The sequence below is a fragment of the Tupaia chinensis genome, unplaced genomic scaffold, assembly GCF_000334495.1.
Source record: "Tupaia chinensis unplaced genomic scaffold, TupChi_1.0 Scaffold145093_1, whole genome shotgun sequence".
In the NCBI taxonomy this organism is placed as follows: domain Eukaryota; kingdom Metazoa; phylum Chordata; class Mammalia; order Scandentia; family Tupaiidae; genus Tupaia; species Tupaia belangeri.
Window position 1 is genome coordinate 317,165 of NW_006204954.1, and position 18,156 is coordinate 335,320.

General features: G+C 41.5%; 1 protein-coding gene across 2 annotated transcripts in view; it reads right to left on the reverse strand.

The window, feature by feature from the left end:
• Positions 1–27: 27 nt before the first annotated feature.
• IQGAP2 (IQ motif containing GTPase activating protein 2) overlaps positions 28–18,156 on the reverse strand; it is a gene marked incomplete at its 3' end in the record, with an annotated part of 303,633 nt that continues 285,504 nt past the window's right edge. For both annotated transcript variants that reach the window (XM_014583916.1, XM_014583917.1), the window contains 6 exon segments: positions 28–61; positions 2,385–2,493; positions 3,454–3,591; positions 6,433–6,593; positions 8,931–9,143; positions 11,864–11,951. In XM_014583916.1, coding sequence (XP_014439402.1) covers positions 28–61; positions 2,385–2,493; positions 3,454–3,591; positions 6,433–6,593; positions 8,931–9,143; positions 11,864–11,951 — 743 coding nt within the window.

The window sequence follows — 18,156 nt, forward strand, 5'->3', positions numbered from 1 at the left end:
CTTTACCCTGATCAAACTTTTTCATTCCAGCCACTCCTTCATACTGCATCTGAAGTAAATCCTGAAATTAGAAGGGACGTGATTAAATCTCAGCTTTGATGTTCTACTCACTAAAAAAAAAATGAGAAAAATGTATTTGTTGACATAATTAAAATTCAAGTTTCCTGGGGTCTGCAGGTAGCATAGTGGTTAAGGTGCTGAACTGTCACATGGCTGACAGCGGTTTGAGAATCCCAGATCTGGTAGCTTGAAACTCATGCCAGGCACATGTGCATGTGTGTCCAAAATCCTGAGAGAATGGAGGAGACGGGATTACGGTGTGGTCATCAACCCTCCTCCCCTGTACTGGGCAGGGTGATTTCTTCTCTCTCTTTCTCTCTCCAGTATAGCTCGCATACCCTAAAGCAAAAACCAAACAAACAAACAAAAAAAACCTAAACCCTCCTCCCCTGTATTGGGCAGGGTGATTTCTTCTCTCTCTTTCTCTCTCCAGTATAGCTCGCATACCCTAAAGCAAAAACCAAACAAACAAACAAAAAAAACCTAAAAAAAAACCTAAAAAAACCCCCAAAATTAAAGATTCAATTGACCTAATGTGCTAGAGGGGGGAGTGGGTCCTGAAATTTAATGTGTATCAGATTATCTGCTTAAAAACACAGGCCAGGTAGGGACTAGCAGATGGCATAATGGTTATGTTGATGGACTCCCATGTAGTTGACTGTAGTTCGAGTCCTGAACCTGGCAGCTTCAGACTCACACCGGGCACGTGTATATGCATGCACATCCCCAGTGGGGGGAAGGGAGTGATTTCTCACCTGTCTTTCTGTCTCTCTGTTTCTATGGTGAGCACATGTGCCCTATAGCAAAAATCTCTCTCTATAAAACAAAAACAAAAACTGCTGTTGGCCATGTAGGATTCAGTTCCCTTAACTATGAGGCTAAGGGTAAAACAAAACCAAAAACTGCTGTTGGCCATGAGGGATTCAGTTCCCTTAACTATGAGGCTAAGGGCTGGCCCCTTGTTACTTAAATATTTAAATGTTGTTTCTACTTTAGCAAGTACATTCTACAGTACAGTGGTAGACCCATGTACATTTTACAAATAAATACGTCTATGAAGAAATGTACTCCCACTATTTAGCAAGCACGTGTGTTCAAAGTTTAGAGACCACTGTATAAAGCCACTCCTTTCTGATGTTGACTATTGTTCCTGGCTGAGAGCAAGCCCTCAAGTCATACCATCATTCTATCATACTATCACATACACAAAGGAAGTCACCTCTCTTCCTACAATAAACTGAGTCACCCCAGCCACATGCATGAGCCTCAGTGGTAATATTTCACAATAACACGGGCAGGAAGCCTTTTCCGAATGGGTGCTGTCATTCCTGGAAAGCCCTAGACGCATGCCTAGGGCTCGCTTTCTTATTTTTAGCTCTTGAAATATCTTGATTCTTAATGATAATATGCCTGGAGACTGGGTTAAGCAGAGCCAAGCACAGAAGGTGGATATGACCTTGAGAAGATGTTGGTTCTGTGTGTTTCTTCTTCACTTTCTCAGTGACCTCCAGCTGCACTATAAACACAAATAAGCCCTCCATTATTTAGCTCTGCTTCTGAGATGGAAATTCCTGAGGGAACTGAAATCCTTTCATCAAGAATGTTTTTCTACCTATTAAAGCACAGTGGACATTTATTCTTCCTCTGGAAAATGCAACAGCTGTTAACCAAAGACTACTGCAAAATAATTAAACCAATATGATTAGGTTGAGAAGAATCTTGGAGGTAGGGGAATTCGTTGGGCACTCAGGTAGGAAGCTAAGAAAAATATGACTGCATTCACTTTTGGAAGACCAGGTGCCAATCTCAGCTCTGCCATTTGCTGTCTTACAACCCTGCAACATGGGGCAAGCAGGTGACGTGGTAGTTAAGGCACTGGACTCCAACACAGTAGACTGTGGTTTGAGTCCAGGAACAGTGGTCAATGGTTTGAAAATACATGAACGGAAGTTCAAGTCCTGGGCATACATAGTCTTAGAAAGGAATGTGAGTATGTAAAAGTTTCCAATAAAAGGAAACTTTCCAATGTTTAATAGCTATGAATACTTTTATGTTATTTTATTTTGTTTAATTAAACTTCAAAATGGAAACAAAGCTTAGGAAAAGTGATTTCTATGATGTGTCATGTAAAATCATTTTAAGTTTGAATAATCCTAAAAATCACAGTTCTAAAAAACATCAACACTTAAACAATGGGTATGGGTAAATTAGGCTTGCCTTGGTTTTCTGTTAATTCTTATTGTTGTCATGAACAGCGTGGGTCAGGGAAGTTGGGGATGACCACCCATACCTCCTACCTCCCATTTGCAGAAATCCCAGCTTACCTGAATATTGAGCTGCACCTTTTCCATCTCCACACCAAGGAATTTTGATCTGACATCAAAGATGCCCACATCTTCGGTAGCTATGATGTCGAATGTAACATTCTTAAACCTGTGAAGAAAGAAACACATCTGAACTACAAACATATACCTAAAGCTAAACAAATTAATAGAATCTCAAGTTGTCATTTTTAGTGAACAGTCTGGTGTGAAAATCCTACAGAAGTCACCAAAACCCTTCCAACATCTTTCTCTCTCCGTTTCCCGAACAGTGGGTTTAGTAGCTATTACTGGGGCTTGGAGCTCGCTGAACACTGAAGTATGCAGTATTAAATAGAAGATAGTCGGTGTTCTTATGTAGCATAACATGTAATTGGACGTCCATGAGAGCTGTAGAGCAAAGGAATTAAATATTGACCTATATTGCTAATAGGCCAGGTGAGTATTGATGATAATGTATAGAAATTTCAGAAGTAGAAAAGAACATTTTTTCTGAGTTGGTACAGTCAGAGAAGGCATTATGGGATGGATAGAATAAATATCAGGCCTTCCAGGAAGGTAGGTAGGCATTAGAGAGGCAGCCAGTGCCACAGAGTCTCACTCCCCTTGAGATAAAGGACAGGGAGAGATAGGGTACTGGTCACATGATCCCAAGGAGCACTTGGTACCAGGCGTGGAGCTGTGGTTCTGACCCCAGGATTAGCACTGTCTTTGAAATGTGAAAGGTTTTGTTTTGCAAGGGTAGATCACTTAAAAGATGGGCTTTCACTCTCAATGCTAGGACTCAGTTCTTTTGGAGGAATGAGGGGAAACTCGCAAATCCAAACACAGTGGATCAGCCATGGGAAACGCAACCATCTGGTCAGCACTTCCTGTGGCTGACAGCACCAGACTGAAGGCCTGAGATTAGCCATGATAACACATGCATTCTTCCCTTGACATCTGTGATCAAGGTTAAGCTTTGACAAACCAAATGGTGCTCACTCAAAGGCCACGGGAAGCCAGGAACATGAGTCAGATTTTGTGCGAGCAGATGGTACCTGTGCTCTATGCAATGCCGGGTCACACTTACTGGTTCGTTTGCAGATCCTCTATCCCTAGCAGGACACCCTTCTCATGCAGCTTGGCTGCGGTGTACCTCACAGGCTTCGCTCTCTTGGCCCCTTTGGGTTCTCCTTTTCCATCTAGTTTAATTGATCTCCGGGCGTTTCTGACAATGAGAAGACCAGCTGTTGGCATGATGGAAAACTCAGGTGTTTCTGTTAGTGCAATACTGGATCAGACTGAGGCCACCATCCATACCCCATACTGCACCAAATGACACTGTTTTATTTTGTGATCGTAGGTAACACTTTTCCCCATGCAGTAGAACCTCACTGCTGAGCTGGGGGAGGGAACTATTTCTCAAGTGACTAAAGTCTGAATTAACACTTTTTTTTTTTTTTTTCCTGCCAGAGGGAATGTTCATTCACCAGAGATAGAAAGGGAGAGGAGAAAGCTCCCAGTCAGGAGGATGGCCATGCTGCAATCCCTTCTTCTCCATCACTTTAGGGATTTGGGACACACATGGACACACACACACACACGGACACACACACACACATGCTTGAGGCCTGGACCCGGCCATCAGGTCTGGGATTTGAACTGGCTAAGTGGATTCCAGCTACCTTAACCATGGACCATGGAGCTGGCCTGAGATTATTATCTCTAATTAAACTTACACACTATTTTCTCAGGCCTATTGAGCAAAGAGGCCATCTTACATCATTTCAAAAGTAGCTGTGAACATGAACCATGTATCCCTAAATAAAGCTATCACAGGACTGGTTTAAATTACTTAATGAACACTACATGGCTGGCACTGTTCTAAATGCTGCTTCACAAATATTACCTCAAACTTAAACATGAGCTTTTCCACAGTGCTTTGAAGTTAATAAATTCCTTTCCCGTTTATTATTTCATCTAGCTCCCATCACAATACCTGTGAAGGTAGTATTTCTAGTCCCATTTTAAAGATGAGAAAATGGAGACTCAGAGAAGGTCAATGAGCTAGCTGAAGATCACACAATGTGAGAAAGAATCAGAACCCAAATCCAGATCGCCTGACTGTAGCACTTATTGCAAAATGCCTTAAAGTTGTTGTGATAAATTTGTATAGCAGGCACCAGCAAATGGCATAATAGTTACATGGCTAGACTCTCACATAGTTGACCACAGTTCAAGGCCTGGACCCGGCAGCTTAAAACTCACACCAGGCACGTGTGTGTGTGCCCAAGATCCCGAGAGGAAAATGGAGAAGGGATTGTGGCGTGGTCATTCCCCCTGGGGGTGGTTTCTCACTTTCTGTCTCTCTGTCTCCTTCTTATTCTCTGGTGAACACATGCACCCTATAGCAAATATCTCCCTTTAAAAAAAAAAGCAAACATGTAATAATTTTATTTCTCCTGAAAATTAGCTTTATCAACTTCTTTCTCCCAAGAATAGTGTAAAATATAAACATATAAGACCCAAGCAAACAAATTAAAATTCAGAATCAGTGGGATAAAAATATATGAAGTTTACATTTGTTTATTTCCCTTCATCACCATGGAATGGTTTTTCCATTCAGCACCATTTCCTATGGCTAATTTGATGACAAGGATTAAATGAAATTATTATATTACATATTTAAATGGGCATTTAAAATTTGATTAGCACTGACTCTAGTCTATGAGAAGAATAATTATAACAAAGAATACTCAGTAGAAGCAGCTACATTGCTTATAAAAATCTATAATGCCGATGCTAATGGATTACAGAGCTGCCAAATTCTGCCTGCAGCATTAGTAATGATTTCTGTGAAATCACTAAGCAATTTCAGATCTTTAAGTCGCTATGTGTAATTACCAAATATCTGCCATTATCTACCATTTTCAAGTATATAAAATATATTAATAATAAAGATCCCCCAAACAAGAGTAATCATATTAAGATTAAACATGCTAATGTTTTTTATAAACTTAAAAAAGTTATTTATTTATTTAATTTATTTTAAATTGACTAGAGAGAGACTGAGAGAGACAGAGAGAGCGAGCGAGAAAGGGAAAATGAGAAAGCAAGCCGCCAGGCTACAGACCCAAACTGTGGTTGGCCTTGTGGAAGCGTCCAGGGACCCAACTACCATGCCACCTTCTGGTCCCAAACATGGTAACATTTTAAAAGCACCTTTGATCTGGGTCAGCAGGTGGCATGGTGGTTAAGGTGTTGGTCTCCCATGTGGCTGACCACAATTCAAATCCCAGACTCAGCAACTTGAAAATAATGCTAGATGTGGGTGTGTGCATGCCCAAAATTAAAATTCCAAGAGAATGAAGAAGGGATTGTGGAGTGGTCATTGCCCTGGAGGTTATTTCTCATTTTCCCTCTTGAACAAGTGCATGTGCCCTATTGAAAAAACCTAGGAAAACCTCTCAAAACAAAAAAATCCCCACCTTTGGGACCAGCAGGTGGCATGGTGGTTAAGTCCTGGACTTCCACATGGTTGACTATGATTAGAGTCCTGGCCTTGGAGGCTTTCTTTCGCTCTCTCTCTTGCTCTGTCCTTGGTGTGTGTGTGTGTGTGTGTATGTGTGTGTGTGTGTGTGTGTGCGCGCGCGCGCGCTCTGTAGCAAATTGGAGAATAATAAGAATGATAATAACAAATAAAAACATTTTAAAAAATAGCTTAAAAAAAGAAGCACCTTTGACTTAAAAAAGACAAAAGGAATAATGAAAATGGCTCCTCAGTATTAATGCTATTTGCTTAAAATATAGCAGGATAGGTAAACTACTTTAATTCCAGTGCTGATGAGGAATGAAAAGACTCTCGATTCATTCCTGATTTCTTACTTTGCAGTAGCAAATAACAAAACTAAGACTCAAGTTTCTGGTTATATAATAGAGTAAAAAGTTTGCTTCCAAACCCATCCCATCAGAACAGGGCAGCAGAATCGACTTGCCTTATTAACTATGTCATTACATTACAAACAAATACCTCAGTGAACAGCACGTACATGTACCCGGTATAACTTACTTTCTTTTTAAGTTGTCTAAACAAGTTTTTATGTAGGTGTCATAATAGTTAACTTGTTCTTCATAAAATGCAGCCTTCTGATTCAGTGCAGTCAGAGTCTGCTGAAGTTTCGCCAACTCAGCTTTCCGAAGTTTTCGATAGATTCTCTGATTACGGATATCCTGAAACAACAAGCAAAGGGTGTGAGATTTAAGCAAATGTTTGCTTTATGGTACTGCCAGTCTGAGTCAAGAAGAATAACAGTAGTAGTCACTTTATCAGTGACTGTGACCTTACAGTTTATCTCAGGCCCCTTATCTTACTCTAGACACCAAAGTGTTTCTACCATATTTTTTTCCTTCAGAACTGGAAAGGGTCCACGTTTCATGTTAAGAAACTTGCTGAGGTTCATTTCTGTTTTGCTAGAAAGGCAAATAAATACATTTTCAGAGGGTGTGTACATGTATACAACAGTGAGGGAGAAACGAGAAAGAAAAGAGAAGAGGGGAGCAGGGAAGTACCCCTTTCACCCCTCAAGGGGGCCTGGTACAATGTGTTTTCCTCTAATTCTCCACCTCACCAGGATCCTGGGCATGCATGTGCACACCCAGAGTGTTTTTCAAGACTCTGGGACTGGGACTCAAACCCTGGTTGGCCATGTGGATTTCAGCTTCCTCTGTGCACCGCCTAACCACTGTGCTACAGTGCCAACCCACAGAAAATAATTTTAAGAAAGCAGAGTTTAAAAGGGGCACAAAAAAACTTTCGGCAGGAGACATGCAATTTCTTCAGACTATATTGAATATTCCTTATTGAAGAATACTTTAAATTGAAAAGGCTTACCATTGATTGTTAAAAAATTTTAGAAATAAGCAAAAAACAATGTTTCCTGGCAAGTGTCTGTCAAAGCTTGAAAAAAAAAAAAAGCCCAAAAGAACAACTGAGCTCTCAAGGCTGAAATGATTCAATACCGATAATGACTACGTGGATTTAAATAGACTTCCATTTAAGAAAATTGTGCCTACTTAATATTATTTTTTCTTTTTGGACAAATTAAAAACTATTCTTCTAGGAATTCACAGAGACACTGTCTGTGTCTCTATACTTCCATATCCCTTTTTTAAGTAAAAAGTCTTCATAAATAGAATCTTTTAGCAGATGCCTTCATAATAGCCATTTTCCTTTATTAAAGCAAAATGTTAATTTCTCAATTCTATATTCTAATTCCCAGAGAAATATTTTCTACTCTCAAGCTTGCATTGTAAACTTCCTTAACATTCCATGGAAGAATGAAACTGAGTGCATTTTTCTCTTAGGAGGCAAAAAAAAAAAAAAAGATTTTTTTTTTTTTTCTGATCACTTAACTGACTTTAACCTCTAGACCCACATATATTTGTATGCTTGGATAAAAAGAAAGAAATTTCCTTTTTACCCAAATATATACTCCCTTATCCTTGACAACAGACCTCAGTCATGTCCTGTAATGTTTCCTTGCATTAAGTTGACATACTTTTTCCAGGAAGTTTCTCAAGCGTAAAAATATGGGATGAGAAAACAGAAACAAACTTCTCAGTCTGAACTCTATTTAGGGTAAACTGCTTAGAAACACGTTCTCAGAAATAGAGTTGTCATCTCAATGGCAGGTCCTAAGAGCAAAGGGGTTATATAACTAATAACTTATAAGGAAACTTTGAAAAATATCATTTAAAAACTAGTAGGGAGCAGTCTTGTGGTCTGGATGTTAAGGAAGCTGGATCTGACACGGCCAACTGCAGTTTGAATCCTGGCTGTGGTGGAGTCAGAAACACACTGGGTGCTTGAAAAACACATAGAAATATATGTGTGTGCATGTACACTCATGCTCGAGAGCCACGGGATAAAGAAATGTGGACGGGGCCCAACAGGTGGTGTAATAGCTAAGGTGCTGGACTCCCACATGGCCAGCCATGATTGGAGTCCTAGGCCCTGCACCTTGAAATACCAGGAGTGTGTGCAGTTGTATCCAAAATCCCAGGAGGATAATTGAGGAGAAAGGACTGTGGCATGGCCAGTACACCTGCAGTGTGATTTTTTTGTTTTCTGTATCTCTTTCTCTCCAGTGAATGCACAGGGCCCATAGCAAAAATCTCTCGAATGAATGAAATGGAGAAAAGTGGACTGTGGTATGACTGCACCCCACTGCAGGGTGCTTCCTCTTTTTCTGGTTCTTTGGTGAGCACACTCTGGAAATGGAAAACAAAACCAAAAAACTAGCAGGTATTGCTTAAAGGTACAGACCAAATTCCTGAGTACTTATTTCTGGTGTGTTTCAACTCTCCTAATATCTTGGGGGAGTTGTGATCATTTTCTCTTAGCAGTCCTCAACAACTCTGAACCTTTCAAAATGATGTTGAGGTGTACAGGAACCACAGAATGTGCAACCAGGACGCCCTCCGGTCACCTCACAGAGTGCTCAGCACGTGGGTGAGGGTTAGCAAATATCTGCTAAGTGAAGAGGAAAGAATACAGTTTCCAGAAACCTTGGCGATCTCATTGAGAATGTCTTGGTATTTATTTTTGGATGACACGTGTCCAGTCTGTTCCAACGTCCGAAGATTCCTCTGGATTTTCCTCTTCTTCTGCTCAAGGGGCAGCTGTGCATCTTCGATCATTGACTGGGTATGCTTCATTTCTTCTGGAGTCCTGGAATCTATGATTGCACGGCTCACCATGTCTTTGGAGTGATCTAGTTCCTGAAAAGAACGTAAGAAGATCTGATTTTTTTTCTGATCTCTCTAATCATACAGGTTTGGAACTTAACGCAAGGCAAGTTAATGTCAAAAGGAAAGAAGTTTCAAGTCAAAGTCCAAAGACTAAAACCAGCACCTGTTCTTTATGGGTTCTGAAGTAGGTCTTTGGAAGGAATTACAACATCTTTTTGGATAACACAGCAGCAACTACAGACCTAATTTAGGCAGTGCATGGCTCCTTTATTGCCAAAGTGACAAATCACGTTAGTAATGGATAGGTTTTAACAAAAAATTGCTACTTTGTAATTCCCTAGGCATTCCCTAGTTGTTTTTTTTTTTTTTTGAGAGGTTTTTGCTATAGGGTGCATGTTCTCGCTAGAAAGACAGACAGAAATTGAGAAATCACTGCCCAGAGAAGATGGCCACACTACAGTCCCTTCTCCTCCACTCTCTTGAAATCTTGGGCATGCACGCACATGCACCAGGTATGAATTTAAGCCACCAGGTCCAGGACTCGAACCATGGTCGACTACATGGGAGTCCAATAACATAGCTATCATGCCAACTGCTGGTACTGCATTCTCTAGTATTTCAATTACTGGAGAGTCGGGCTGAGGAAATTAAAACTTGATTATTCATTAAAATGTGCCTATGAAAACCTTGAATGATCATGGCCCAACTAATTTCTCACACATCAGCCATATTTGTGGAGATTCATTAGCTAACTCAACAGTGAGGCACTTCATTTTGATAATTTAGAATCACTTTCACCCTACCAAGTATGGAAAACCTTCAGGTTTTTTTTTTTCTTTTTCTTTCTTTCTTTTTAACCCAAAGGGAATAAGAATATTCTAGCACATAAGTTTCCAATGTAAGTGAATAAATGAATTAATATCATTAAGACCTCTTATGCAAGAAAATAGAAACAGTAATAGAGAGAGACTGGTGATCTTCTCATTTCATGGTACTACACAGTCGACTGACCCAGTGGATGAATTCTTAGGCTACAACTGTTATTAGACAGAGAAGAGCTAGGGCAATAGTCTGGAAACAGGAGTTGTCTACCAGGCCAGCAGGAAACAAGAGCAGCACTGGCTAGCCGCACTGGGCACTTGACGTGTGCCAGGTACTATTCTATCCACTGAACATGCGTTTACTCATTAATCCTGGGTAGTACAATTATTACCGTTTTACGGTTGAGGAAACTGAGGCTCAGAACAGTTTCTAAGTACCCAGAAGGTACAGCTATGAGGTACAGAACTGTGCTTGATTCCAGAAGTCTGTGTCCTTAGGAACCTGACCTGATATATCAGAGGGCAAATGAAATAGCCGATAAAGTAGTAACGAATTATATAATGTGTTAGCTTGTTTAGGCAGTGACGATTATCGGTAGTAAAACAAAAATGCTGAAATGATCTCAGAATGAACAAAACAATGGTGCTTTTAAAAAAAATTAGCAGAAAGTTGAATCCAAGATAGTTATGGACGTTTAGTTAGCTTATACCAACATAATGCTGCTCTGACTCAAAGGACGCAAACTTCCGGTCAGCCTTTGACCTAGTGTTTAAGGGAGTCAGATCTGGGGCCAGCAGAGGGCACAGAGGTCCATCGCTGGGTTCTCACATGGCTGACTGCAGTTTGAGTCCTAGACCCAGTGGCTTGAAACTCACGCAGGGTGTGTGTGCGCGTGCCTGTGGAAGATCTTGGGAGGAGAATGGTGAGGAAGGGACTGCAGCGTGGCCATTCCCCCTCGGGGGAGGGTGATTTCTCACTTTCCCTCTCACTGTCTCGTCTTTCTCTCTCTCCAGTGAGTGCATGTGCCTTAAGCAAAAAGCCTCTTTAGAAAAAAAAAAAAAAAAAAGAGAGCTAGATCCCACACAGCTGACATGTGGTTCGAGTCTTGGAAACAGCGGCTTGAAAAATATGCTGGGTGCATGCAGGTACATGCCCCAGATGGAGAAATGGAGAAGAAGGGATTGCTCTGTGACCGTGCCCCATTAGGGGATGTTTTCTCCTTTCTCCTCTCTTTCTTGCTCTGGTAAGCACACATGCCCTCTGACCTCATGCTCCCCCCCTGCCAAAAAAAAAGATATTTGCTTCTGAAGCAGCTAAAAGCAGCTTTTAAATGTGAGACACTTTGTTTCTTAGAGTTAGCAAGTGCATCAAATTTGTAAGGTATTTTCTACATCCTGTCCCAGAACTGTCTCTTGACTCACTTGTTTACCCACCTACTGTGTGATGAAGCTGTTACAGTTTATGTACTGCTTCCACGAGAGAGGTGGGCAGACACAGCCCTACAATAAGGTCTTGATGCCATGATCGACCCCCCTTCAGCCAGGCCGGATCATGGGCACGGGTGTGCCTGGCGTGCTCAGGAAGCTTTCAAATGTGAACCAGGAACCCTGAAGGACTACCTTGCAGACTGGTGCACTTTATCGCCTGTCCCTGAATTTTACTCCAAGGCTTTAAAAGACTCAGACTATTTTTGTAGTGCCGGAGAATGTTACGTTCAGCATACATGCTGTACTATATTTTCTATTTCATTCCCATTGATATTTCACAACGGTTTTATATATGACAGAACCCAGTGGACAACAGAGAAATTCTTTACTTCCAAACCTGTCTGATTCAATTTCTCTCAGTTACCAGTATATATTTGACATAAAAATGTATTAAGAAAACTCCTGTCTATTAAACTTAGTATTTTCTTAAAGACAAATTACCTGTTGTACAGTTGCTGGTGTTTCTAAGATTTCAGTCAATGTGCTTCCTGACTGGTTCCGGATGACATCAATGATCAGCTTTTTGGTCCTTTATAAAATAGACAAAGAAGAGAGAGACTTTCAAAGAGCAGACCTGAGGACCAGCAGTTAGCGTAATGGCTATGTTGCTGGACTCCCAGGTAGTTGACCACGGTTCAAGTCTCGGGCCTGGTGGCTTAAACTCATGCCAGGCGTGTGTGTGTGTGTGTGTCCAAGTCCTGGACCCAGAGTCTTGAAACTCATGCCAGGCATGTGTGTGTGCATGCCCAAAATCCCAAGAGGATAATAAAAAAGGGATTGCAGCGTGGCCATTTCCCCTGGGGGGAGGGGTGATTTCTCGCTTTCTGTCTCTCTGTCTATCTGTGTCTGTCTGGCGAGCGCACGCGCCCTATAGCAAAAACCTCTTCAAAAAAAAAAGAGCAGACCTGATGTTGAAATCTCTGCTTCTCCCAAGGGAGTGCACAAACATGTACAAAATGAAGCTTCAAAGATAATCTCTTAAAATAAAACATTCCTGCAGAAATTCACCAGGTCTGCTCCAAGGCTCCTGAAAGCTTGTGGATGTTTCAAAGGAGGTTGGGGCTTTGTACACTTGATGTGGAAGGATTATCCTGGGGTACAAGTATGTCCCAAGATTCCTTATCTACATACATTTTCTTCTATTTAGACTGAGGCTACTTTTTGATGGGCAGGAGGGACAGAGCTGCTGATACGGCTTGCAACTATAGATAGCACAAGAATCATATAATATCCTCCCTTCCTGGCTAACAGCATTTAAACTTCTAGCCTATCTAATACACTATGAGCCTTCAGGAGCCAGACCCGCTATTACCTTTCCTGCTATGAGAAGGTTACTGAGCAGCCTGAAGACAGTGGGAGAAGTCCTGCAGAGGCCTTAGGGGCTGGCTGACAGGGCACGTAAGAGGGCTGGGGTCCCAGGGTCTGAGCAGCTGAGAGGCCAGGCCAGAGCTGTACCTTCAGGTGGTACAGAATAGAATAGCTACTCAGTAAAAAGGTAAGAGCAGGCAAACTCAGGAAATGCTAAAACCATGGGTGTTTTTTTTTTTTATGGCAAACTGCAATCCCTTCTCTTTCTCTTAATTTGCCAAAGGGCACCTGCACTTGCCAAGAATCAGGGAGAGAGAGGGGGTGGGAGAAAGCATCCCTCAATGGGGCATAGTCACACCACAATCTCTTCTCCTCCATTCCTCCACCTCGTTGGGATTCTGGGCATGCACAAGCACTCTGTGTGTTTTTCAAGTCACCAGGATTTGAACCATGCGGTTCGCCATGTGGAATCTGGTTCCTTTAATCACCAGGCCATAGAGCTAGCCCAGTTACCTCTTCCTAATTAGGGACTGGGTTATGTAACTATGTAAAAAGATTTTAACATGAAAAGTAAATGGTATAATTTGTTCACGTTTACAAAAAGTGGGAATCGTAATATTGGAAATAGCATCCCTTCCAGAAAAATGAAACCCACAGACATTATCGTAAATTATAAACAGATCTAATCGAGGTCTGAAGTTTTACTCGTATCACAGCCGTTACTGTGCTTAACTTTAGTTCTTTCAGAGACACATGATATCACTGGAGGGTGAATTTCTTCTTAAACTGCAGCAGGAAATGTTCACCCAGCGTGAACATTGGAAATAAAAATACAACTTCTGCATTTTGAACACAGGGGCAACTGCTCCCAAAAGACAGAGGAAACCCTCTAAGTTAATTTCATATATATGACTTTGGAAAACAGGACAAAATCCAATAAGCCACCTGAAACGTGATTATTCTTGTTTTCTATCTATCACAAGGCCACAGGACAAGGCTCACAATGTGGCTTCCTTTCTCCCTTCCCCCTCGCCTTTGGAGAACGACTTCCTCTGGCCCCATGACCCTTCACTGTTGGGGATTTACAGGCTGCCTGGGAAGGCACAGTGACGTGCTCCTCTGAGAGTCCAAGGTAGGCACGTAGCTAATTATAGCCACGTGGGAGGTGGCACGACCCTACAGTGGTTGTGGCTTAGAAAGTCACATATCTTTTCCTCCCTGTATGAGCCCTCCTCCAGTTGTAAGCATGCCTGTATTAAACAGGAACACAGAGCTAAAGAGGAAAGCTTTGGATGGTTTAAAAAAATGTAAACACAGGGCCAGCAGTTGGGGTAATGGCTAAGTCAGTGGACTCCCATGTAGTCTACCGCAGTTTGAATCCCGGACCCGGTGGTTTAAACTCATGTCGGGCGCATGTGCGTGCATGCCCAAGATCCTGAGAGGAGAATGGAAGAGAAGGGATTGCAGTGTGGCCATCCCCCCTTGGGGCATGATTTCTCTCTTTCTCTCTTTCTGGTGAGTGCACGTGCCCTATAGCAAAAACCTCTCCAAAATAAATAAATAAATGTAAACACAGTGACTGCTTCTTATTTAAAATAGTATTCTAGGAACTACAGAGGATATACACTTCTGGGAAACCCCTGGGTCATCTTCAGAGAAGCTGTCTAATGGCCAAACAGCTGGGGTTACTAAGATGTGTCCAGCCAGGAACGAAGAATGCTTATGTGTGCAGGAGTACCAAGTGCTCACACAGCCCATTTCTCCGGAGTTCGGTTTTACGTGAGGCCTGCAGCATTCACTGCTACAGTTCTACTTCAGACGTGCATCCGTAAGTAACCAACCAGTCCCATGACAGAGAACTCAGCTACCTCCCCCACCATGTGGCTAATGGTTAAGGACCTCAGAGTCAGACAGACCTAAGGCAGATCTGGGCTCCCATTGCTTCCTGGCTGTGTGAACTTGTGCAAGTTATGTAATCTCTACAGGCTCATTCTTTCCATTTATAAGAAGGGATTCTTGCAGAGGACTGAGCAGGGATTGAATAAAAAGATGAATATAAATCCTTTCACCAGGGTCTGACATGTGGCGAGTATTCACCTGGTCCTTAAAGCTGTGCTGCTCAAGACACAGGTGGCAACTGAGCACTTGAAAAATGATTGGTCCAAACTGAGATGTTTAGTGAGTTCAACACACAGAGTTTGAAGGCTTAGTATGAAAAAAAAAAAGGGTGCATTATGTTATTAATACATTTTTAAAAAGTTTTTTTTGCTACAGAGCATGTGTACTCAACTAGAGAAAGACAGAGACAGAGGGAAAGTAAGAAGTCACCCCCCATGGGAGACAGCCACACTGCAATCCCTCCTTCTGTTCTCTTGGGACTTGGGACACACACAAATACATGTCTGGCACGATTTTCGAACTGCTGGTCTGGGATTCTGAGTGTGGTGTCAGCTATGTGGGGTCCAGCCATCTTAAGCTCCATGCCACCTGCTGACCCCTGTCATTAACAATTTTTTACACTAATTACATAATAAAATGAAAACATTTTAGGTATATTGGGTTAAATAAAACATATTCTTAGAAATAATATCACTTGTTTCTTTGTAAAATGTGGCTTCTAGAAAATGTAACATTACACATGTGGCTCACGTTAGATTTCTTTTGGAGAGTGCGTCATTGGAACATTGCATTCTTAAACAGCAAACTCACTCTGAGAAGTCTATCTTCCAAGGATGCCCACTCACCGGACCTGGCGAGTGAGGACTTGAGCACTGAGTAGGACCTTTGGGAGACAGTTCAACCCCTGGTTTTACAAATGAGGCCACTGAGAACTAAGATGTGTAATAGGGCGCTTTCTAGAGTTGCAGGAAATAACCCAAATTCCCTTTCCATGTCTTTGGCTCCCTTGTAAACTTGCAGAGTTCCTGGGACTGTGTCACTCATTTCCTCTTCTGCTAACTCTTTTTTTTCCAAAAAAAAAAGAGTTCCTTAAATCTTATCATAATATGATCTCCAGAGAGTTCCTAGACCTTCTCACATTTCAGTTGCCAGTGACTTTCTTAAGACATGTCCCCTTCCCCCACCCAAGGCAAACACAATATTCTAGATATGGTCTGACCAGCATATGTCAACTAGGTCGAGTCCTGGCCCCATAATTGTTCAAACAATATGTAAGATAAGCTGATGGAACCAAGGATCTTGCCTCCCTCAGTAAGAAGCTATCTATCTAACACTTAAAAAAAAAAAAAAAAAAAGAAAAAGAAACACACCAGGAGTTTATTTATCATAGCTGTGCTCAGGTTCCACTATCAGTAAATGAGACCAGATAGCACCTGAAAGCTGGGGTAACCCCCTGGGTTTGACCATTTACCATATGGTGTCTGTTATTACGCTCTGACCAGTTGTATTCCTGAACCTCCCCCTCTAACATCCGCCTTACAATGCACCCAGCAGTGAAGAGGAATTAGAGTCTAATATCTCTGGCTGATTAACCTTCTAATAATATCATTACACATTTTTTAGCTCCAGACCTCATGTATCACCTTAGCCATTTAGTGTTACCACCAGGTTGAACCACACACAAGGCCATCTTTCAAGTGGAATAATGGATATCTAAACTGAATCATGTGACAGAAGGAAAATTCTTAAGAAATGACAACTTAAGCACTCAGGCAGCTAAGTATGATTAAAACCCACAAATATTGCCTTCTACTTAAACACATACTTCTGTGGAAAAAAACAGCTTAATCAACGCCATAAGTATCACATACTTTTAAGGTGAATCATAATGAGAGATTTACAATTGTATGGCTCTCTGTAATTTATAAGGTATGAGTGCACAATTTCACGTGACCATCGTAGCCCTTCCTTATCCCTCTCCTTTCCCCCTTTTTTTCTATTTTATAAATGAGGAAACTGATGGTTAGGCCCTTAGCTGAGCCCTTCAATAAACAAAGACAGATTGAAGCTGTGATCCTATGTCATTCTAGGACTCCTCGACCAGGCTTTTTTTTTTTTTTTTTTAAGTATTATTTTATTTATTGTTATTATTTTTACTATGGGGCATATGCATTCACCAGAGAGACAGAGAGGAAAACACACACACACACACACACACACACAGAGAGAGAGAGAGAGAGAGAGAGAGAGAGAGAGAGAGCGAGCTGTCAAGTCTGGGACTCATACCACAGTTGACCATGTGGGAGTCTAGGACAATCACCACCATGCTACCTGCTGGTCCCTTTTTTGTTTTTAAATACCACCATGCTTGGTAGTAGTAGAGAAATGCTAATCATCCAAACTAAGGTTTTCTATTCCATAGACCACAGAAGCGAAAGAACAATGTTTCTTCCTACTCTGAGAGGTGTCATGCCCTCACATCTATTAGTTTCTTCCTCACTGGCCTGGAAAGATACCCCAACAGTTATGCAATAACCACTCTGCTATAATTCACATTATTCTAGGACTCCTAAGACTGCAACTAGCAATGACCTCATCCTCATCAAGCTGTAAAGCTTTTGATTAAGACTATAACCCTACAGGATTTAGGATCATCTAGGTTTGAATCTCTGTCCCACTCACTAGCTACATGATCCAGGAGAAAGTTTATCTATTCTGTGCCTCATTTTCTCACCTGTAAAATCTACTCTCTTGGGGTTACTGAGGGTATTATATGACATACACACACACACACACGCACACAGACACACACACATACATACCTGTTGTTACATATACACACATACATACACACAGATGTTTGTACGTTACTTGACCTCATCATCTTTATCCTGACCTAATGAGTTAGTATTAGGCACATGTGCATGCATCCCCAAAATTCTGACAAGATGGAGAAAGGAAGGAGAAGAGATTGTGGCATGACTCTGCCTCATGGAGGGGATGCTTTCTCCTTCTCTTTCTCTCTGGTGAGCACACACTTTTTCTGTCAATGGAAGAAAAAAATAAGTCTTGGTTAAAAATCATAAAGCTAACTCTATTGAATCTTTTGGGTAATGCCTACATTTTACTTTCAAGGATGGCTACTTGGCCAATCTTGACTCCAAGTTGATACCCACATTAATCAATAGGCTGCTTCGTTAAGTGCTCTGTCAACAGCAGGACCTCAAAGTATGCCCAGAGGAAGGTCTTCTAGACCACAGAAGCCTTTGAAAGCAGCAAATTACCAAGCATATTAAAACACTGGCCTAGGGGCCAACAGGTATTGTGGTGGTTAAGGGCACTGGACTCCCACTTGGCCAACTGTGGTTCGAGTCCTGAACCTGGTGGCTTGCTTTCTCACTTTTCTCCCTCTCTCTTTCTCTCTGTCCCTCTCTGGTCAAATTAAAATAAATAAATAAAGTTAAATAAAATATTTAATAAAGTTAAATAAAATTAAAAACAAACACTGGCTTAATTACCATTTTTTT